At 36.3% G+C, this 16,470-nt stretch overlaps 1 protein-coding gene across 3 annotated transcripts in view; it reads left to right on the top strand.

Annotated features, from left to right (window-relative positions):
• SYK (spleen associated tyrosine kinase) overlaps positions 1-16,470 on the top strand; it is a 99,583-nt gene that overhangs the window by 77,578 nt on the left and 5,535 nt on the right. For 2 of the 3 annotated variants that reach the window (XM_071580495.1, XM_071580493.1), the window contains exons 5-11: positions 799-880; positions 1,991-2,040; positions 6,141-6,209; positions 13,130-13,220; positions 13,829-14,006; positions 15,147-15,356; positions 15,781-15,970. In XM_071580495.1, the coding sequence (XP_071436596.1) occupies positions 799-880; positions 1,991-2,040; positions 6,141-6,209; positions 13,130-13,220; positions 13,829-14,006; positions 15,147-15,356; positions 15,781-15,970 (870 nt within the window). The remainder of the gene's footprint in view (positions 1-798; positions 881-1,990; positions 2,041-6,140; positions 6,210-13,129; positions 13,221-13,828; positions 14,007-15,146; positions 15,357-15,780; positions 15,971-16,470) is intronic. The other variant, XM_071580496.1, reaches the window with a different exon arrangement.

Below are 16,470 nucleotides of genomic sequence, written 5' to 3'. Positions count from 1 at the left end.
TCATATGTCCTCTTGCATAAAAGTCTATTAAAATGATTAAAGTGACTCACAAATCTAAAATATGATTCTTTGCATGCCTATATTAATTCTTAGCCTTTTTGAAAATGTTCTGCGTATTTCTTCCCCGGTACCACTGGAAGTTTAAAAGTATCTGTGTTATCTCACAATTTTTTGAACATGTCTGCAACTCTTACACTCATGGACTGCCTCCTTCCGACCCAAATACACCAACATGAAAATAGAAGTAACAAGTCTGTAACAAAATGACATGGAGAGGACAATCAAGGCACAAACAGCCACAACTATTGTTGCTGTAGATTTATTAACTGCATATATCTCATTGTGACTTTGAGATCCAAAGAAAGCAATGCATATTAGAAAAGTTTTTGCACTGTAATTATACACCAAAAATTTCAAACTCCAACCCCCCAAAAAAAGAGAGAGAGAGAGGGAACTCAAAGTTATGAAAATGTATTATTTGCTCAAAGTTACAAAGCTGTTTAGTAGCAGAATCTGATGGGGAATGCTAAGTCTTACAAATCAAATTCCTGGATCATATTCCAGGTTAATCCACAAAGTTACTTCAGAAACATGTACCCCTGCTTAACAGAAGTAAAGGTGAGATAAGAACTTGTTCAGTTAAGATCTGCTCTTTGCCCAGGTGATTTGTTGTAACATATAGCGATGATTGTATATATGCAGACAGTCCTGAGGAGACAATGTATTTAATTATACCGTCCATATATATTCATGTCTTTTTCTCTCATTCTTTTTTTTTCTCTCCTCCCATTCTGTTAGTTAGTTGAGCATTATTCTTATAAACCAGATGGATTATTAAGGGTTCTTACCATTCCTTGTCCACAACTTGGATCAGAAAATGGTGAGTTATTCCATTATATATATATATGTATATATATATATATATATATATATATATATATATATATATATAAAATTTTTTATAGATAAACAGCCATGTTAATTACAATAGAGATGTGTGCATTTGTCTGCTCACCATGTAGGTGAGTGCAGATTTTCTGCTTTTCAAATGACTAATATCTGCTGGACCATGCATGAAGGAGGCAGATCCTGTAGCTTCAGGCTACCAATTGAAATTAATGTTGGATCAGAAATGTAGTATGTTGCTCAAAGTGGCAGTGTGTGTTACTTGAACCACACACATGAAGAAGGTGGTCTTCCCAACACTTCTCCAATGATCCTTTCTCCAAATGCCAAAGCAGGCACATCATCAGTGCTGCTATAGGCATTCAGATTGGGTGCACGCAGCAGGTGTGTTGATGGTAGATGAAGAGCTACTTCTGATGTTGGGGTGAGCAGGGCAGAACAAGGGATTGGCTGCACCAGCTGCTGGAAATGGGGGTCAGAGAGGCATTCCTTGATAACTAGGGGAAGGGAGGAGAAGAGGTGTGGAGGGGAAGTGTCCTGAGCTTCCATACACATTTTATTCTGTTTCTTCTTTAAAGTCATGTCATATTAAAGGGACTTTGTCCTCCCTCTTTCTCTGACTAAAAGGGGGAAAGAGATGCTTTTGACTGGTCTGTGTCTAATTTGTGCTTTTCCAGAAGTGGTGTTGTCTCTTTAAGGCATTCTCTCATTCTAACTGGATACCAGTGCCACGGTGAGAGGTTATAGAATAATAGATGAGAATCATAGAACAATTCAATTTGGAAAATGTATTTAAGATCATCAAGTCCAACCCTGAATTTTTAATTTTTTCACTCCTTTTTCCACCTGTACTTTTTCTGCTCCTCCGAATCATTTAGGCACTGCTCATACTTTTGTCTCTGGCAGCTGGTATCAGAGTCTGCAGCCTATAAGAGACAAAACCAAAGAAAATGGTCCAACAGAAACACAATAATGGGATTTAAAAGCTAGAAAGTTGGTTCCTTATGTAAAATTCTGCATTCGTACTCAAATTTCTCAATTTCTCACCTTGCTCAGTGTCATTCCATATTTGATTCTTTTACAGGCAATTTTGGTTTTAATACTCATCCTTCTCCTTCTGGAACACTTCCCAAGGTAAGAGTATGTGGTGATGTAGCAATAGCACTTACTTGAGGAGACTTACAGTCACATATTGTTTTGGGAATCCTAATTCTTTTATATTATTGCAGCTGTGAGTTATTTTTTCTAGGGATATAAGCACTGAGTTGAAAAGAATCTTAAGATATTCTAGGGTGGTGTTGCTTTCATCAGTGTATTACATGTTCTAATCGTCATTTAATTTTGTGAACTTCTTTTATAAATATGATTTATGTGAAAAAAAAAACATTATTTTTCATAGGCAAAATGCCTCATTGGTGATCATATTCCCCAGTGATTGTATCAACCCTAAGAGGAGAGATATTGCATTGTTTATGTTGTTCACTTTGAGAATCTGGTGGCTGAAGAAGAAATGCACGTTTAATTTATTATTATATTTGGTGTGTGCAGCTAACATTGGATGTTGCACAAGGGTTTGATTCCTTGTGCAGTGAGTTAGAGGCGATACTTTCATCAACACTGTGAAGATGGAGCAAGCCAATCTGTTATTATAATTGCCTAAGTTCTTAGAGTCCACTGATTAGAGGAGCCATGCAAGGTGGGGCACATACATAGAATCACATAACACTATCTTGTTCTGATGAAACAGATCTCATCTGAAATAAAGAGTTTAGCTTAGTTGTTTTCCTAGAGAGCTTAACCATCTAGATCATTGTCTTGGTGTTGTCCCACATTATAGAAAAAAATGTCAGACTATTCCATTTCAGTACTATTTAGTCCCTGCAGGTCTGTAAACAATCATTCTCCTACCTGCACTTCTAGAAATCAAGTACCCATTTAAATAATTGGAAATTATGCAACTTAAATCAATCTTCTTTTGTTTTTTTTTTATTAAATATTGCCTTGAGGTTTGGATTTGTGCCATTTACAAGGAAGTCCATGCAGTCCATTAAGCACATGGGACCACATGATACCATCTGGTATATTTGTAGTTATAGAGATGGAGTAAACACGTTCAGTGTGGGAATAATACATATGTTTCTTATTAAGCATAGAAAATTTCACAGTTTAAGTGTAAACTTAACTACTACTGCTTAAGACTTGCTAGACAGCTAGAAAAAAGCATCAAAGCTAAGAGTCCATATTTTGCAAATTTCCTATTAAAACATTGTTTAAAGCTTCAGTATGCTTGAATATTATTAACTTCTTAAAATTGAAATCTGAATGTTGTGTTTTCTTCAGAAGTTTTGTGAAATAAGACTGCTAAGTTACTTTCCTTTGGTATAAACATAAAAACTGGAAAATTTAAAAATAATGTTACTACTTTTGGAGCTCAAAAAACTCCACTTAATATTTCCAGATTTTTGCACATTAATATCCTCATGCAAAAGCAGTATTTCATGGAAGACCACTCATGGAGATTTTTAATATGCCTGAAATACTACAAAAAACAAAAACACAGCCTGAAAAGGGCTAATACAATCACATACATATACAATACAAATACAATCTGATGTGGAGGATGTGCAGTTTATGTTCACGTTATGTACACCATCATAACTAAGATTTAGTTTTAAGAGTTTCAGGCATTTCTAGTTTACTGCTTTTTTATTATTTATTTTTTTGAAAAGGATTGCCAAAATAGGTAAATTAGGATTGTGAATGTTTGAACTAGGTTTCAAAATACTTGTGGTGAATTGGGAAAATGTCCTGGGAAAAGGGTGAAGAAACTAGTGCAAGATATTGCACTTCTAACACTCAGATGTAGATCACAGAATGGGAACCAGACTCAGTTTTCCAGAGGATATGATGCCTGCAATTAATCAGAATGGGAAAGAGAACCAGCAATCATCATGCTAGTAGAGAAAAGGGAAACATCAATGTGTTTCCAGCTTCTTCAATACTGGTGAAGTCTCAGATAGAATACTTTCACCAATTTTTGACCCTGCCCCAAAGGATGTTGTCCAATAGAAAATAATCCAGAGCGAGGCAAAATGAATGATCATGGTTTGTGATAAATGATTGATTCAAATATAGAAGCAAAAGAAAGCATAGAGGAAAAAAATATTAGCACCTGGAAAAAGGGTGAAATGGCCACTTCTAAGCAGCAGCCTAATGCTGGTATTTCCATCTAGACCAATTTTTCTATATAATATATATATTTATATATATAACACAGTGAGAAATACAGTCGTGATATTTTAAATCTTTAGTGGAATAGTCTTAGCATGCCCAAATCTGAAGTTGCTTTGAAGCTAAGAAAGGGAATGAACACTGTAGAAAAATCTGTTGGATGATATGCAAGGCAGATCATCCAAATAATTTGACTGCAAACTGTTGGTGTATAAGGTCTTGGAGTAAACTTTAAATCAGGGGAGGGGTTTGTGTAGCATTTGCCATTGAACAAGCTTGGAGGAACAAAACGTTAAAGTTTCTTGGAATATGGACATCTAGAACTTTTCTTGTCTATCACCAGAGGCTCTATGACCAGATTTAAAGCGATGTTCACCCCTTTAACTTTTACATTACTTTTTTCTCCCTGCAATCAATTTCACCTCAATATGCACTTAAAACTGCAGAGGGCCTTTTTATATGAGCCTTTAGCTCACTTCTCCAGCTGTTGACATTCCAGTGAAGCTGACAATTTCTTGCCACTTCCCAAATTCTTCTCTTAACCTTTTTCAGTACTTTAGTTTTTTTAGTCATAGCTTATAAGGTAGTAATAATAGACCTAAACTTTATGAGTACATTATGCCTGATTTTAGACTAGAACTGGTGCTGTCACTGAATAAGCATTCATCCTAGCATGTATTTGAACCTCTAATACAAACATGTGAGTTAAGCAGTATTAGCCTCAAGACATTACAGGTGTTGCTTACTCAAGTGCTGAGAGCTACTCTTTTTGGAAAAGTGTAATGAACTATGCTTAGCATGTGCAAAGGAGCACTTAACCTCATTTATCTGTTGCAAAACTGTAACTAAGCACTCCAAGTTTCATTTATTCACAATATGAACAACAAAATCATGAAGTAAAAAAAAGTAAGTGACTCCATAAGTTTTTTCAATATGCAGTAGCTCAATTGTTATGTCACAGCAATAAAGAGTGTCAAGCATCGAAAAGGTTTCTGTTCTTCCAGTAGTTACAGCACCAGGTGGCTAACTTTGGTGTTTTGAAACAAATTATACTTTTCCTAATGTGAAATCAGATATTTCTCTTAAAAAAAACCTAGGCAAAATATCAATTGTATCCATTAGAAAAGATATATTTTCAGAAAATAATAAAAAAAGAAAAAAAAACAAACAAAAAAAAAACTAAACAAAAAACCCCCAAACAAAAAACCAACCAAACAAAAAAAGTAGTCTAAATGGGTTATTAAACAGTTCAGAACACCTAACTCTAAGTCAGTTCAAAGGCGGTTTAAAGCAGCTGAGAATGTGCCTCAGATTATTATTTCAATCTCAGCATCTGTCTAAATATTTAATCTATAACTACTGCATCACAATTTTTATTAGCCATGTATGAACTCTCCATGACCCCTAGAAAAGTTTATTTATCACATTTAATTAAATTAATGTATTTTTGTAGAAAATATTTGCATACCTTTTAAAAGTGTCTTTATACAGATCATAAGTACATGTCAAAAATGTAAAGCCTGTTCATTTTTGTTTGGAATTAATATCAGTTTGTGTGCTTTTTACTTCAATAACCACATTGTTTGTTGTAAGACTAAGATTTGTGCTGTGCTTCAAATCTGTTTGATGGATTTGTCCTACTTCCCGATAACAAAGTTATCAACTGCTTTACTTTGCTAAATATGTTGAGGAGGAGTGGCTGAAGTTCAATAACAGAGGCAGGAGAAACATGAAACATACTGTACAAACATAGATCTGGAGAAAGGGCAATGTGCTTGAATTTAAATTTTACTTAAGGTATATGTACAAATTCAGGATGGTTTGACAATACATAGTTGAAAGAAAACTTAGTACTAAGATTTCTTATGCTATATTAGTTTGATGCAAGCATGCACCAGAAGGGTTGAGAGTGTTGTAGTCTTGTAGAGTACTTTATTTTGTAAAATACTTTTAGCTATTTTCGTGACACATTTACTGTTCCTCTTTGACATTGTGGTTTCTAGAGTTGGGCAGGAGGTGGAATTATCTCAAGACTCAAATCGTACACCTTTCCAAAGGCTGGCAGCAAAAAGGTGCATCATATATTGTATTTTTTAGGTGTTTACCTAAGTTAAAAAGACTTACACAACTAATTTTGCTCTTTTTTTCCCCTCCTTTGGCTTGCTGTCTTGACTACTAACAATTTGATTGTGAAAATTTTGCAACCTTTCAGCTACTTTCCTAATCATCTGCATAATTATGAGCTTGATTTTATAACTAAAGCAATGGGTTTGAAAAAGTTTTTAAAATAGAAACACTGGTTTTAAATAATTTCTCACATCCAAAAACATTAGCTGAAATCTCAGCATGACTGCAAATGAAATATAAATGATAAAATGTTTTTCAAAATCACTCACTTATAGAAGAACAAAATTATATTTCTACCTTCAACTATCTTCCTATTCAGAAAATTGTCTTGCTTACATAATTATGTTTCTGCTTAGCACATTTGGGGAGCAATTTGTTAATAACCACAAAATATATTCTTACATAACCTATGTGCACAAATCTTGTTATGCATTGAATTATGTTTAGTCAAGTGTAAGATGTCACAAGACCAAGCAGAATGGGAAAGCTGATAAGGTATCAGGGAGTCAAGGGGCGCCCAGCACTGTCCTAGTGAAAATGCTGATGCATGACCATGAAACATGTAGTTATGGGCTTGTTTGCATGCTGAGAATAACATCTATGTCCCTGTTCAACCTATGAATCTCTCTGTATGTTTATTTATTTCTGGTTGCTCTTTAACAAAAATGAGCAGGCATGAAAAGCCCTAGAGGTGTGCTACTGTTTAGAGTGAAAAACTCTGATTGATATTTACTGTATTTGATAATCCTGATAAATAACAATTATTTTTTTTATTACTTCAGTTCACTTTTATACTGAAATTCCAATAGCTGCTGTCCATCTGTGTATCCCTACAGGACCTACATCTCTTTTTCAGTGTGCATTTATCTTACACAAATACATATGCAGTGTCAGGGCCTGCTCTAAATCATCTGAAAAAAAATGCCATACTATCACACATTCTGGTTTGGTTCAGAAAAGTAGGTGTGGGTTTTGAATTCTGTAGACATGGACTTGGTTACTCTGCTGTATCTTCTCCTCGTATAACCTGTGACTCACTCTGGTCACTTCCTGCTGTCAAATACCTATTTCCTGCCTTCTGGGCAACATACACAGAGTACAGGCTGAAGCATATTGGCAGAGAAGAATCTGATTTAAGAATCTGATTTGATCACCTTTTACATACACTTAACTCTGAATACTCAGACCCACAAGTTTCATACGGCCAGATTTTAGACTCTTGGTAAAAGTCCTACTCTGAACAATTCCAAGATTTACTATTCATTAAACCTAACTTGCAGAGTTTACACCTGGTTAATTAGGTAGTTACTTCTATATCAAAAACTTTCAGATAGTAAATTAAAAATATATTTTTGTTATATTTTTATATTCTATCTACTCATTCTTGGGATAGTGTTTTAATTTCAAAAACTCTGTATATAATTTTAGCATTCAGATTAAAATTTCTTAAACTGTTTTACTAGTGTAAGGTTGGTAATTTATATACAATTGAAATGAACTTGTGCCACCTAGTGGCAACTGAGACGTCTTAGCTAAAGCTCACTGAAGATTTGGCTATTGAGATCTTTGTCATGCAATATTTCACTATTCAGTTTGGTTTAGCAAAATAAGACTGCTTTATGATCCTACATACAAGTTTTCATTTTTTCAAATCAGAGTTATTAACCTGAAAAGAAATTGTGCTTGCTATACAGATTGCTTTCCTAAGAATAATACTATATTCTTTATAAAAAGTTATAATCTGTAAAAATCAGATTTAGAGTAATTGGAGCCATGTCACTCATATGTGACATTTTTAACAGGCTGCTCTAATGGACTCATTTCTTGTGTTCCTTTTTACTTGTTGAACAAGGCCATAGTCATTTTGCCCATTCTATTTCTTGTAAGAATGCAAGGAGCAATCTCTTATCCTATGCTTTCATTGCATTAAGATAAGTTCCCTTTCTCTGAATAAGACCTGCAGAATTAAAATTCCTGTTTTAAAAGTGTAGGCAGAAAGGACTCTGGATTTAAATGACAGATAAATAAAAATGAAATTTTATGGTACTATTACCCAGGCCACTGTACATGCAATAATGCACATGTCTTGCATCATTTCTAGTCAGTCTTGCTTCACTTTAAGAGAAAAAATTCCAACTCGTGGTATAAAATTCCAATTCCTGATTAAAAATCCCATTCAAACAATGCAGGGTGCTGCCTGTCATGAATACATGACTGGCAGAGCTAAAGAAAAATATTTGGGGTTTTATGAGGACTGCACAATATTGCCAAGTCACTAATATGAGCTGAAAAGGTGCATATTATAAAGGTAAGTATTAAATTCCAGTTCAATCAGAAATAAGAGAATCATAGGATGCTAAGGGTTGGAAGAGACCTTAAAGATCATCTAGTCCCAGGCCCCTCTGCCATGGGCAGGGACACCTCCCACTAGACCAAATTACTCAAGGCCTTATCCAACCTAGCCTTGAACACTGACAAGGTTGGGGCTGCCACAGCCTCTCTGGGCAGCCTGTTCTACCCTTTCTCCACCCTCACAGAAAAGCATTTCCTCTTAATATCTAGCCTTTCACTTTGTACCCATTACTCCTTGCCCTATCACCACATTTCCCCTGAAGAGTCCCTCTCCGACTTCCCTTGTAGGTCCCGTTCAGGTACTGGAAGGTTGCTGTGAGGTCTCCACACAACCCTCTCTTCTCCAGGGTGAACAGTAGCACTGTTTTCAGCCTGTCTACATAGGGGAGGTGCTCCAGTCATCTTACCAATTTTGTGGCCTTCCTCTGGACTTGCTCCAACAGTTCCATGTCCTTCTTATGTTGGGGGCAACAGAATTATATGAAGTGCTCCAGGTGGGGTCACATCAGAGCAGAATAGAGGGGCAGAATCACCTCCCATGACTTGCTGGTCACACTCTTTTGATGTAGCCCAGGAGGCAGTTGGCTTTCTGGGCTCTGAGAGCACACTGCCAGGTCATGTTAAGCTTTTCATTGACCATCACCATCAAGTGATAGGGGTGTTTCTTCAGGGTTGTTCTTGATCAATTCTCCATCCAGGCTGTAGGTGTGCCTGTGATTGCCATGATCCAGGTGTAGGACCCTGCAGTTCTTTTTGTTGAACTTCATGAGGTTTATGCAGACCCATCTCTCAAGCATGCCAAGGTCCCTCTGGGTGGCATTCCTTCCCTCCAGGATGTCAACTGTGCCATACAACTTGGTGTCATCAGCAAACTTGTTAGGGGTTCACCAGATCCCACTGTCCATGTCACTGACAAAGGTGTTGAACAGTATTGATCCTGACCCCTGAGAGACACCACACATCACTGGTCTCCTCGTGAACAACGAGCCATTGACCACAACTATTTGTGGCCATTCATCCAGTTCTTCATGCACTGAGTGGTCTCTCTATCAAATCCATGTCTCTCCAATTTAGGGACAAGAACACCATGTGGGACAGTGTCAAACACTTTGTATAGGTCCAGGTAGGTGAAGTCAGTTGCTCTGCCCCATCCACCAATGCTGCAGCCCTGTTATAGATAGTTACCAAATTTGTCAGGCATGATTTTCCATTTGTAAAGCCATGTTGGCTGTGACCAATCACCTTTTTGTTTTCCATCTGCCTTAGTGCAGTTTTCAGGAGAATCTGCTTTGTTGTCTTGCCTGGCATAGAGGTGAAACTGACTGGTCTGCAGTTCCTCAGGTCTTCCACTTTCTCCTTCTTGAAAATGGGGTTTATATTTCCCTGTTTCCAGTCATTGGAGACTTGACCTCACTGCCATGACTTTTCAAATATTATGGATAGTGGCTTAGTAACTTTGTCTGCCAGCTCCCTGAGGACCCTTGTATGGGTCTCATTAGTTCCCATGGACTTGCGCCTGTTTTCCCAGTCCTTGTATTTGTCTTTCGCAACTTGGGCAGCATGGCTGAGGCACTTGCTATTGAAGACTGAAGCATAGAAGTTGTTGAGAACCTCAGCCTTGTCTTTGTTCAGGGTAGCCAGATGTCCCATTTCCTTCTGGAGAGGAAGAAAGCAGTATAAATGAAAAAGACATTACAAGCTATTTAATCAATCTGCAACAATGAGAAACAACATTCTACACATACATTTTTATTAGTTAGCCTAGCTAATACTAATGATGCATAAGACATTATCCTTTTAAACATTAGCAGCTGTCTTAGAAAGAGAACTGGCTTTATTTGGTGTCACTGTATGATTTCCAATTCACAGCTGCAAAGCTTTATTTACAAGCACAGAATTGATGTGTTCCTTTTTTTGTTTCTAGTGTAGTTTCTGAGCAAGGGCATCCAGTCCTTTTTGATTCTTTTATTGTCTTTTTCAATTGCAAAGAGTAGAAATATTTGTATATGTTCCACTTGAGGACTCAGCTATGTCTTGAACAGAGTTATGTTTTTACAAACTGTTTTTCACTGATGAATGGATTCTTGAGATGTATTAATTTGATGTATATAAATTATGTTTGGGCAGTTCAATGTAAGCCAATCCATAAATTGAGACTTAGTGTCAGGAATATTTAACTAGCTTAGAGCTACCTATGTGTAGAGCTATACATGTATTACTTTACCTAGTTGTAACTACAGAAAAGTTTCCAGTGTTTTAAGTAAGGGATGTACTATGGGACATTTGAAGGCTTCAGACAGTTCCATAAAATCTATGCAATGTGGCAAGTTGTACCTGTTTCCTTTGCACTTGTATCTGTCTAACAACAGGTATTGTTGTCAGTCCATATTGCTTTGTATGCACTCACTTGATTGACTCCAAATAACTTTTGTAATGTAAAACAATCTCCCTTTAAAGTATAAATATTGTTAATATAGGAACTAAGAATACATCCAAGAAGCTATCCAGTGGAACTACAGTCACTTCTAAGTAGTAATACTGAGTGGCTCATAGCATCTAGCAGCAAGATAAAGCTCTTAGGTGTTCTTGATGCATTCTGAAGCAATTCAGGATCTACAAAATGCACAAAATAAAATCACTGTGGAATCAGAAAGTGTAATTCTGCCTGATTAGATTTTGCTTTGTAAAAGATGATTAATATTTTTGACTGAACATGAGTATTTTCCTATACGCACTTTCAGTGTACAGTAAAACTGCTCTAAGTATTTACAGTGAAACTACCAACCCATGTTGAGAGATTTGTGATTGAGTTCCAATCCTAGTGAGGTTTTGGGGTAGTAAATCACCTGTGTGACTAGTGTGACACAGGTCCTGGAAACAGAGTCCTTAACTTGCAAAACTGGCAAGGTGTATCAGTATAGGAAAACAAAACTACGGTTGAGGATCTTGTTTTATACCTTCCTTTGCCTCCCTTGTTCTTGAGATTGGTATGTAAGTCAGTTTGTTCCCTCACCTATCCCAGAACTGTCTCGGGACTTTTGTGGCTTGCCCTGATAGCAAATGGCCTTTTAATACTGTTCCCAAGACTGAGCAATTCAAGTCAGAAATACAGCCAGATGCCATTTTGCTCAACCTACAAGACCAGAACTGACGCCTCCTAGTCATGGTTTGCTGTAAAATCTACATATTAAAACCTTTTCTATTTCATCCAACCGAGCAGATAACTTCATTAGGATTTAAAGGTCTGTAATGCCCAGGTGAGGTGTTTTTCCTACTAAACGCAGTTTCCAAATGATGAAATGTCTATTGTATTCAGTAGTTCACATCAGGAAACTTCACAGAATCATAGAATGCTTTGGGTTGGAAGGGACCTTCAAAGATCATCTCATTCCAACCCCCTTGTCATGGGCAGGGACACCATCCACTAGACCTTTGTTTCTCTTTACTTGAAAACCACAAGATTTCTAAAAGGAACTTAAGCCATTGAAAGCTTCAGTTTTTTTAAAAAAAGAAGAGCTATATACTCAAATATTTGCAAAATAGCCCTATTCCATGTTTTTCAACTGCATTATACCTTTTTTCCTATTTGAGCTGAGAAAATTTGTGTTGATGTTTCAATTTTTCATTTTAAAACACTCTCTTAGGAGGGTTAGGTCACTAATAAGTGGAGTAAAATTCTACATTAAGAAAGAAAAGAGACTAAACAGCAGAAATAAGTTGTGTAATTCTATGTTCCTGACAGCTCACAGAGAGAAAAGAGCAAAAATACTTTTTTAGGCCAGGCTCATCCTTCAACCAAGGAGCTCCAAAACACACTGTTTCTGTTGGGATGGTTTGTGTACTCCATATTATACCTCTGAGAGGAATAAAGGCAGAGGGATTGTATTTGAACGAGATGCTCAATTAATTAAACAATTTGCTCTCTTACCAGATGAGAAAAAATGGCCTAATATCTGGATGATGTTTGTCCCTGATGTTACATAAGCCTATTAAAATAATAATTTTTACTCCAGTTTCTTTCACTTCTTTCAAGTGGAGTCACTCTGTAATACCAACAGGAGAAAAAGGGAATTGCTTTTTGTTTTCATTTGTGCTAGCAATTTGTCTATGGCCTAGATAAGGGGAGAGAGAACTTCGAGAGGGGGGAAGGACAGGTTAAAGCGAAATCCTTATGACTACTTGTGTTACAAGGGAGATTTGAAAAGAGCACATAAATTTAATATCTGCAAAATAAGATTTGTGCACTATCCAGTACAGTAAATTCTCTCATATATAATGCTCTGAAATACTTGGAATATCTTTTTGTGCTTTACCAGTGTAAGTTTCATTTGGCCTGGATATTTGCTTTAGCAATAACCTCCAGAATGAAATAAACTCTTTTGGATCCCTTTCTTACTTTCTGATTCTCACCTATCTCTCATACAATCATTATGGCTTAATCCTTGGGGAGGCAAAGTGCTTTAAACTTATCTATTCATTGTTAAATAGAAAAACTCTTATTTTTGTGCTGTAGCTTCAGACAAATATTGGCCACCCGTCTCAAGAAACACCTTTTAATCCTTACGTGCTGCAAAGGAAGAGAGGTCTTACAGAAGCAGAAAGAGGTAAGCAGAGTAATTTATATAAGTAGAACAATTTTCTTCTTTGTGGCAGAATTGTCTCAACCCATATTTGTTTTTTCTTCCAAGTCTTTCACACCCTGTGATGTATTGGTATATCCAGTATCATAACTCAAGCCTGGTGGCTGAAACTGCCAGACATCACCACTTACTTCCCTGACTCTAAAAAGCTGTATCATCTCATTTCATAAAAACATTTCCACCCTGTTGCATCCATAGTGCCAAGTAAAATGCAATTAAACTGGGATGCCTAAGAATGAAGTACGTATAAGGTGACATTCTGAGTGAAGAATTTTCTGAGGTAACTAATGGGAAGTACTAAGGAAAAGGGCTAAACTTTAACACTCCTTCAGTCAAGGAACATCCTCATTTCACATTTCACAAATGTTCAGTAGTTAGAGAATGTCACTAGGTGGAAGTCACTGTTTTGGGGTGTTCTAAAGTGTATATAGATGGACTGTATGTGATCTCTTTATCCTGCCCTTATAAGTCAAACACGCTGATGATGCTCAATGTAGAAAAGGTGAACATATTAACAGTGTCAGCAGAAGTGTCTAAAATCTTGCCCATATTTTTCATTGTTTGAACTGCAGGTGATCAGAGAGAGGCCTTACCCATGGATACTGAGGTCTATGAAAGTCCATATGCTGATCCAGATGAAATTAAGCCAAAAAATGTAACTCTAGACAGGAAACTGTTAACCTTGGAGGATGGTGAACTTGGCTCTGGCAACTTTGGTACTGTAAAAAAAGGGCTCTATAAGATGAAAAAGTAAGTGTTTCCTTCTATTGTCATTGTGTCTAATATGCAAAAGGTCTAGCCTTTATTTTTTGGCGCAGTAGTAATCTTTGCATGTCATTTGGATGACAAACTGTACCTGAGTATTTGGACCAGTTTCTCTCATTTTTCTTACACTTACGCACTCATTCTTCTTTGTAAAGTGGGGAAGTGCTCCTTATGAGTATTCACTTTTCTGATAGAAACATCCATTGCCTTCCTCCACAGTTTGTATGAGCAGTCATGCTATGTAATATTTCCCATTTGCAAAACATCTCTTTCAAAAATAGTGTACAGGGCCATGAACAGCTTACGTGTACCAAAGAGGTTTTTTGCTTAAAATAAGTACAATAAATACCAGTTGCCTGAAGCTGGATTGTTGATTTTCAAGAAGTTAGAACATGTTGTAACCTTTTTTAATGTAATGTCAATAAGAACAGATCCTGTTTATGCATTTTGATAGGAAAATGTTATTGGTATGTTTTTATGTGCATGGACTCCTTATGTATACATTCTCGTCATTTGAAGCTTGGAGGCATTTCTTTAACTGAGGTTTTCATTGGCAGGAACAATTTCTATTGTTTTTAGTAGAGTCTGTAGTGATTTGAAGGGCTCTGATCTTGGCCTGTATATTTTTTAATCTTGTTTCACACTTGAGCTATCCTCAGTCACACTTTCAGTTAGCTGTATGAACTGAAGGCTGCAGAAATAGACTTAGTTCCTCGGGATTTCAGAGCACTGCCTTGAGGTCTTGCAATGCTGCATGTTCTAGTCTCAACCCTGAAATACTTCAGTGCTTAGAAAGCTCCTTGTAACTTTTCTTGACAGAAAAGCTTTGTGCCATCCTTGCCAGAATGGGAAAGAAAATTTTGCCCTTGGTCTTAAGATATTTTTATGATAATTTGTAATATTCTCAGGTTAATTTCATTCTCACTCTTTTGCTTAACTTCTGAGCATTTGACAGAGAAATGTTCCTGTTATTGTTGTTTTCATCTCTTAATATCAGTTCTATCTTTTGTCACAATTTGTATTATATGCATGGAAACCTCAGATGAAAACTGCGTGCATTAGTGAACAGCTTTTTCAGCAACTAGTCCCAGAACTGGATTTTTTTTTTCAACTTTTTTTTTTCAGGGGTGCCAAGCCAGTGGCTGTAAAAATTCTTAAGAATGAGAGTAATGATCCAGCCATAAAGGATGAATTACTGAGAGAAGCAAATGTAATGCAGCAACTGGATAATCCATATATTGTCCGAATGATAGGCATATGTGAAGCTGAGGCCTGGATGTTAGTAATGGAAATGGCTGCACTCGGGCCATTGAACAAATTTTTGCAAAAAAATAGGTATGTAAGCCTTGATTCCATTTCAGAGAGTACAAGTCTTTTCCTTTATTTTTATTTTAAGGAAAATTGTAAATTGACATGTTAGTAATATAAAAATTTATGATTGTAGTTACTCTTCTCTGGAAATTATTTTCTTGTACATGTCTTCTAACCACCAAATATTTCTGTCAAAATAGTATATTTTGAATAAATGAAAGAATTTTCACATACCCTTCAATTGCTGATTTGTTGACATGATCACGCATCATCTTGCCCAGGATAGGTAGCCTAGGCTGCCTTTTCTAATTGAAGTTTAGCTAATTGTAAGTCAGGCAGGTTCACAGCATGATATGGGCAATTTCATAGTAAAGATTTATATTTTAACTCCATGAAAAGTCATGCAAATGAACTACTGACCTCTTTAAAATTCAATTATGATTTTCAGACATGTCACAGAGAAGAACATAACTGAGCTGGTGCACCAGGTTTCCATGGGGATGAAATACCTGGAGGAGAACAACTTTGTTCATAGGGATCTGGCTGCAAGGAATGTGCTATTAGTCACACAACATTATGCCAAAATTAGTGATTTTGGACTTTCTAAAGCTCTTAGCGCTGATGAAAATTATTATAAGGTAAGTCTTGAACAGGACATGAAAGTTGTGTAGCAACATAGCTTAATAATGCGATTTTAAGTTGAAATGCAATTGGTTTTGCAAGTTGAAAATTGCAAATATATGTGTCATCCATTGTTTTATAGCCTGGTATTAGGTTACCAATTTTCAAAATTTGTGATTAACATTAGGAGATGTGTAGGGAGGAAAACTCTAATCCCATCTTTTACTTGACTACTTTAATTTAATTTTAGTAAACTTTTCATTAGAAGGCTGAAATTAGTGATGGAAGAATAGTTGCAGGATAGTTTTCACCAGGTCCAAGGAAAGTGTAGGCTAACATATTGTATTGTTGATTAATACTTTACTGTATGGGCAGGATGGGGGAAGGTTTGAAAGAATACCATTGGTAAATAATAAATTACCTTAGCAAAATTTGTTTAGTTTGGTTTAAATTCATTGGAGATCTGTACAGCTAGAAGGATTAAAATAATTGCCACACTTAATAAGGTACGAGGTGG

Source organism: Pithys albifrons, chromosome Z, assembly GCF_047495875.1.
Source record: "Pithys albifrons albifrons isolate INPA30051 chromosome Z, PitAlb_v1, whole genome shotgun sequence".
Lineage (NCBI taxonomy): Eukaryota > Metazoa > Chordata > Aves > Passeriformes > Thamnophilidae > Pithys > Pithys albifrons.
Note: the sequence above shows the minus strand (reverse complement) of the source record. Positions and strands in the feature narration are given on the sequence as shown.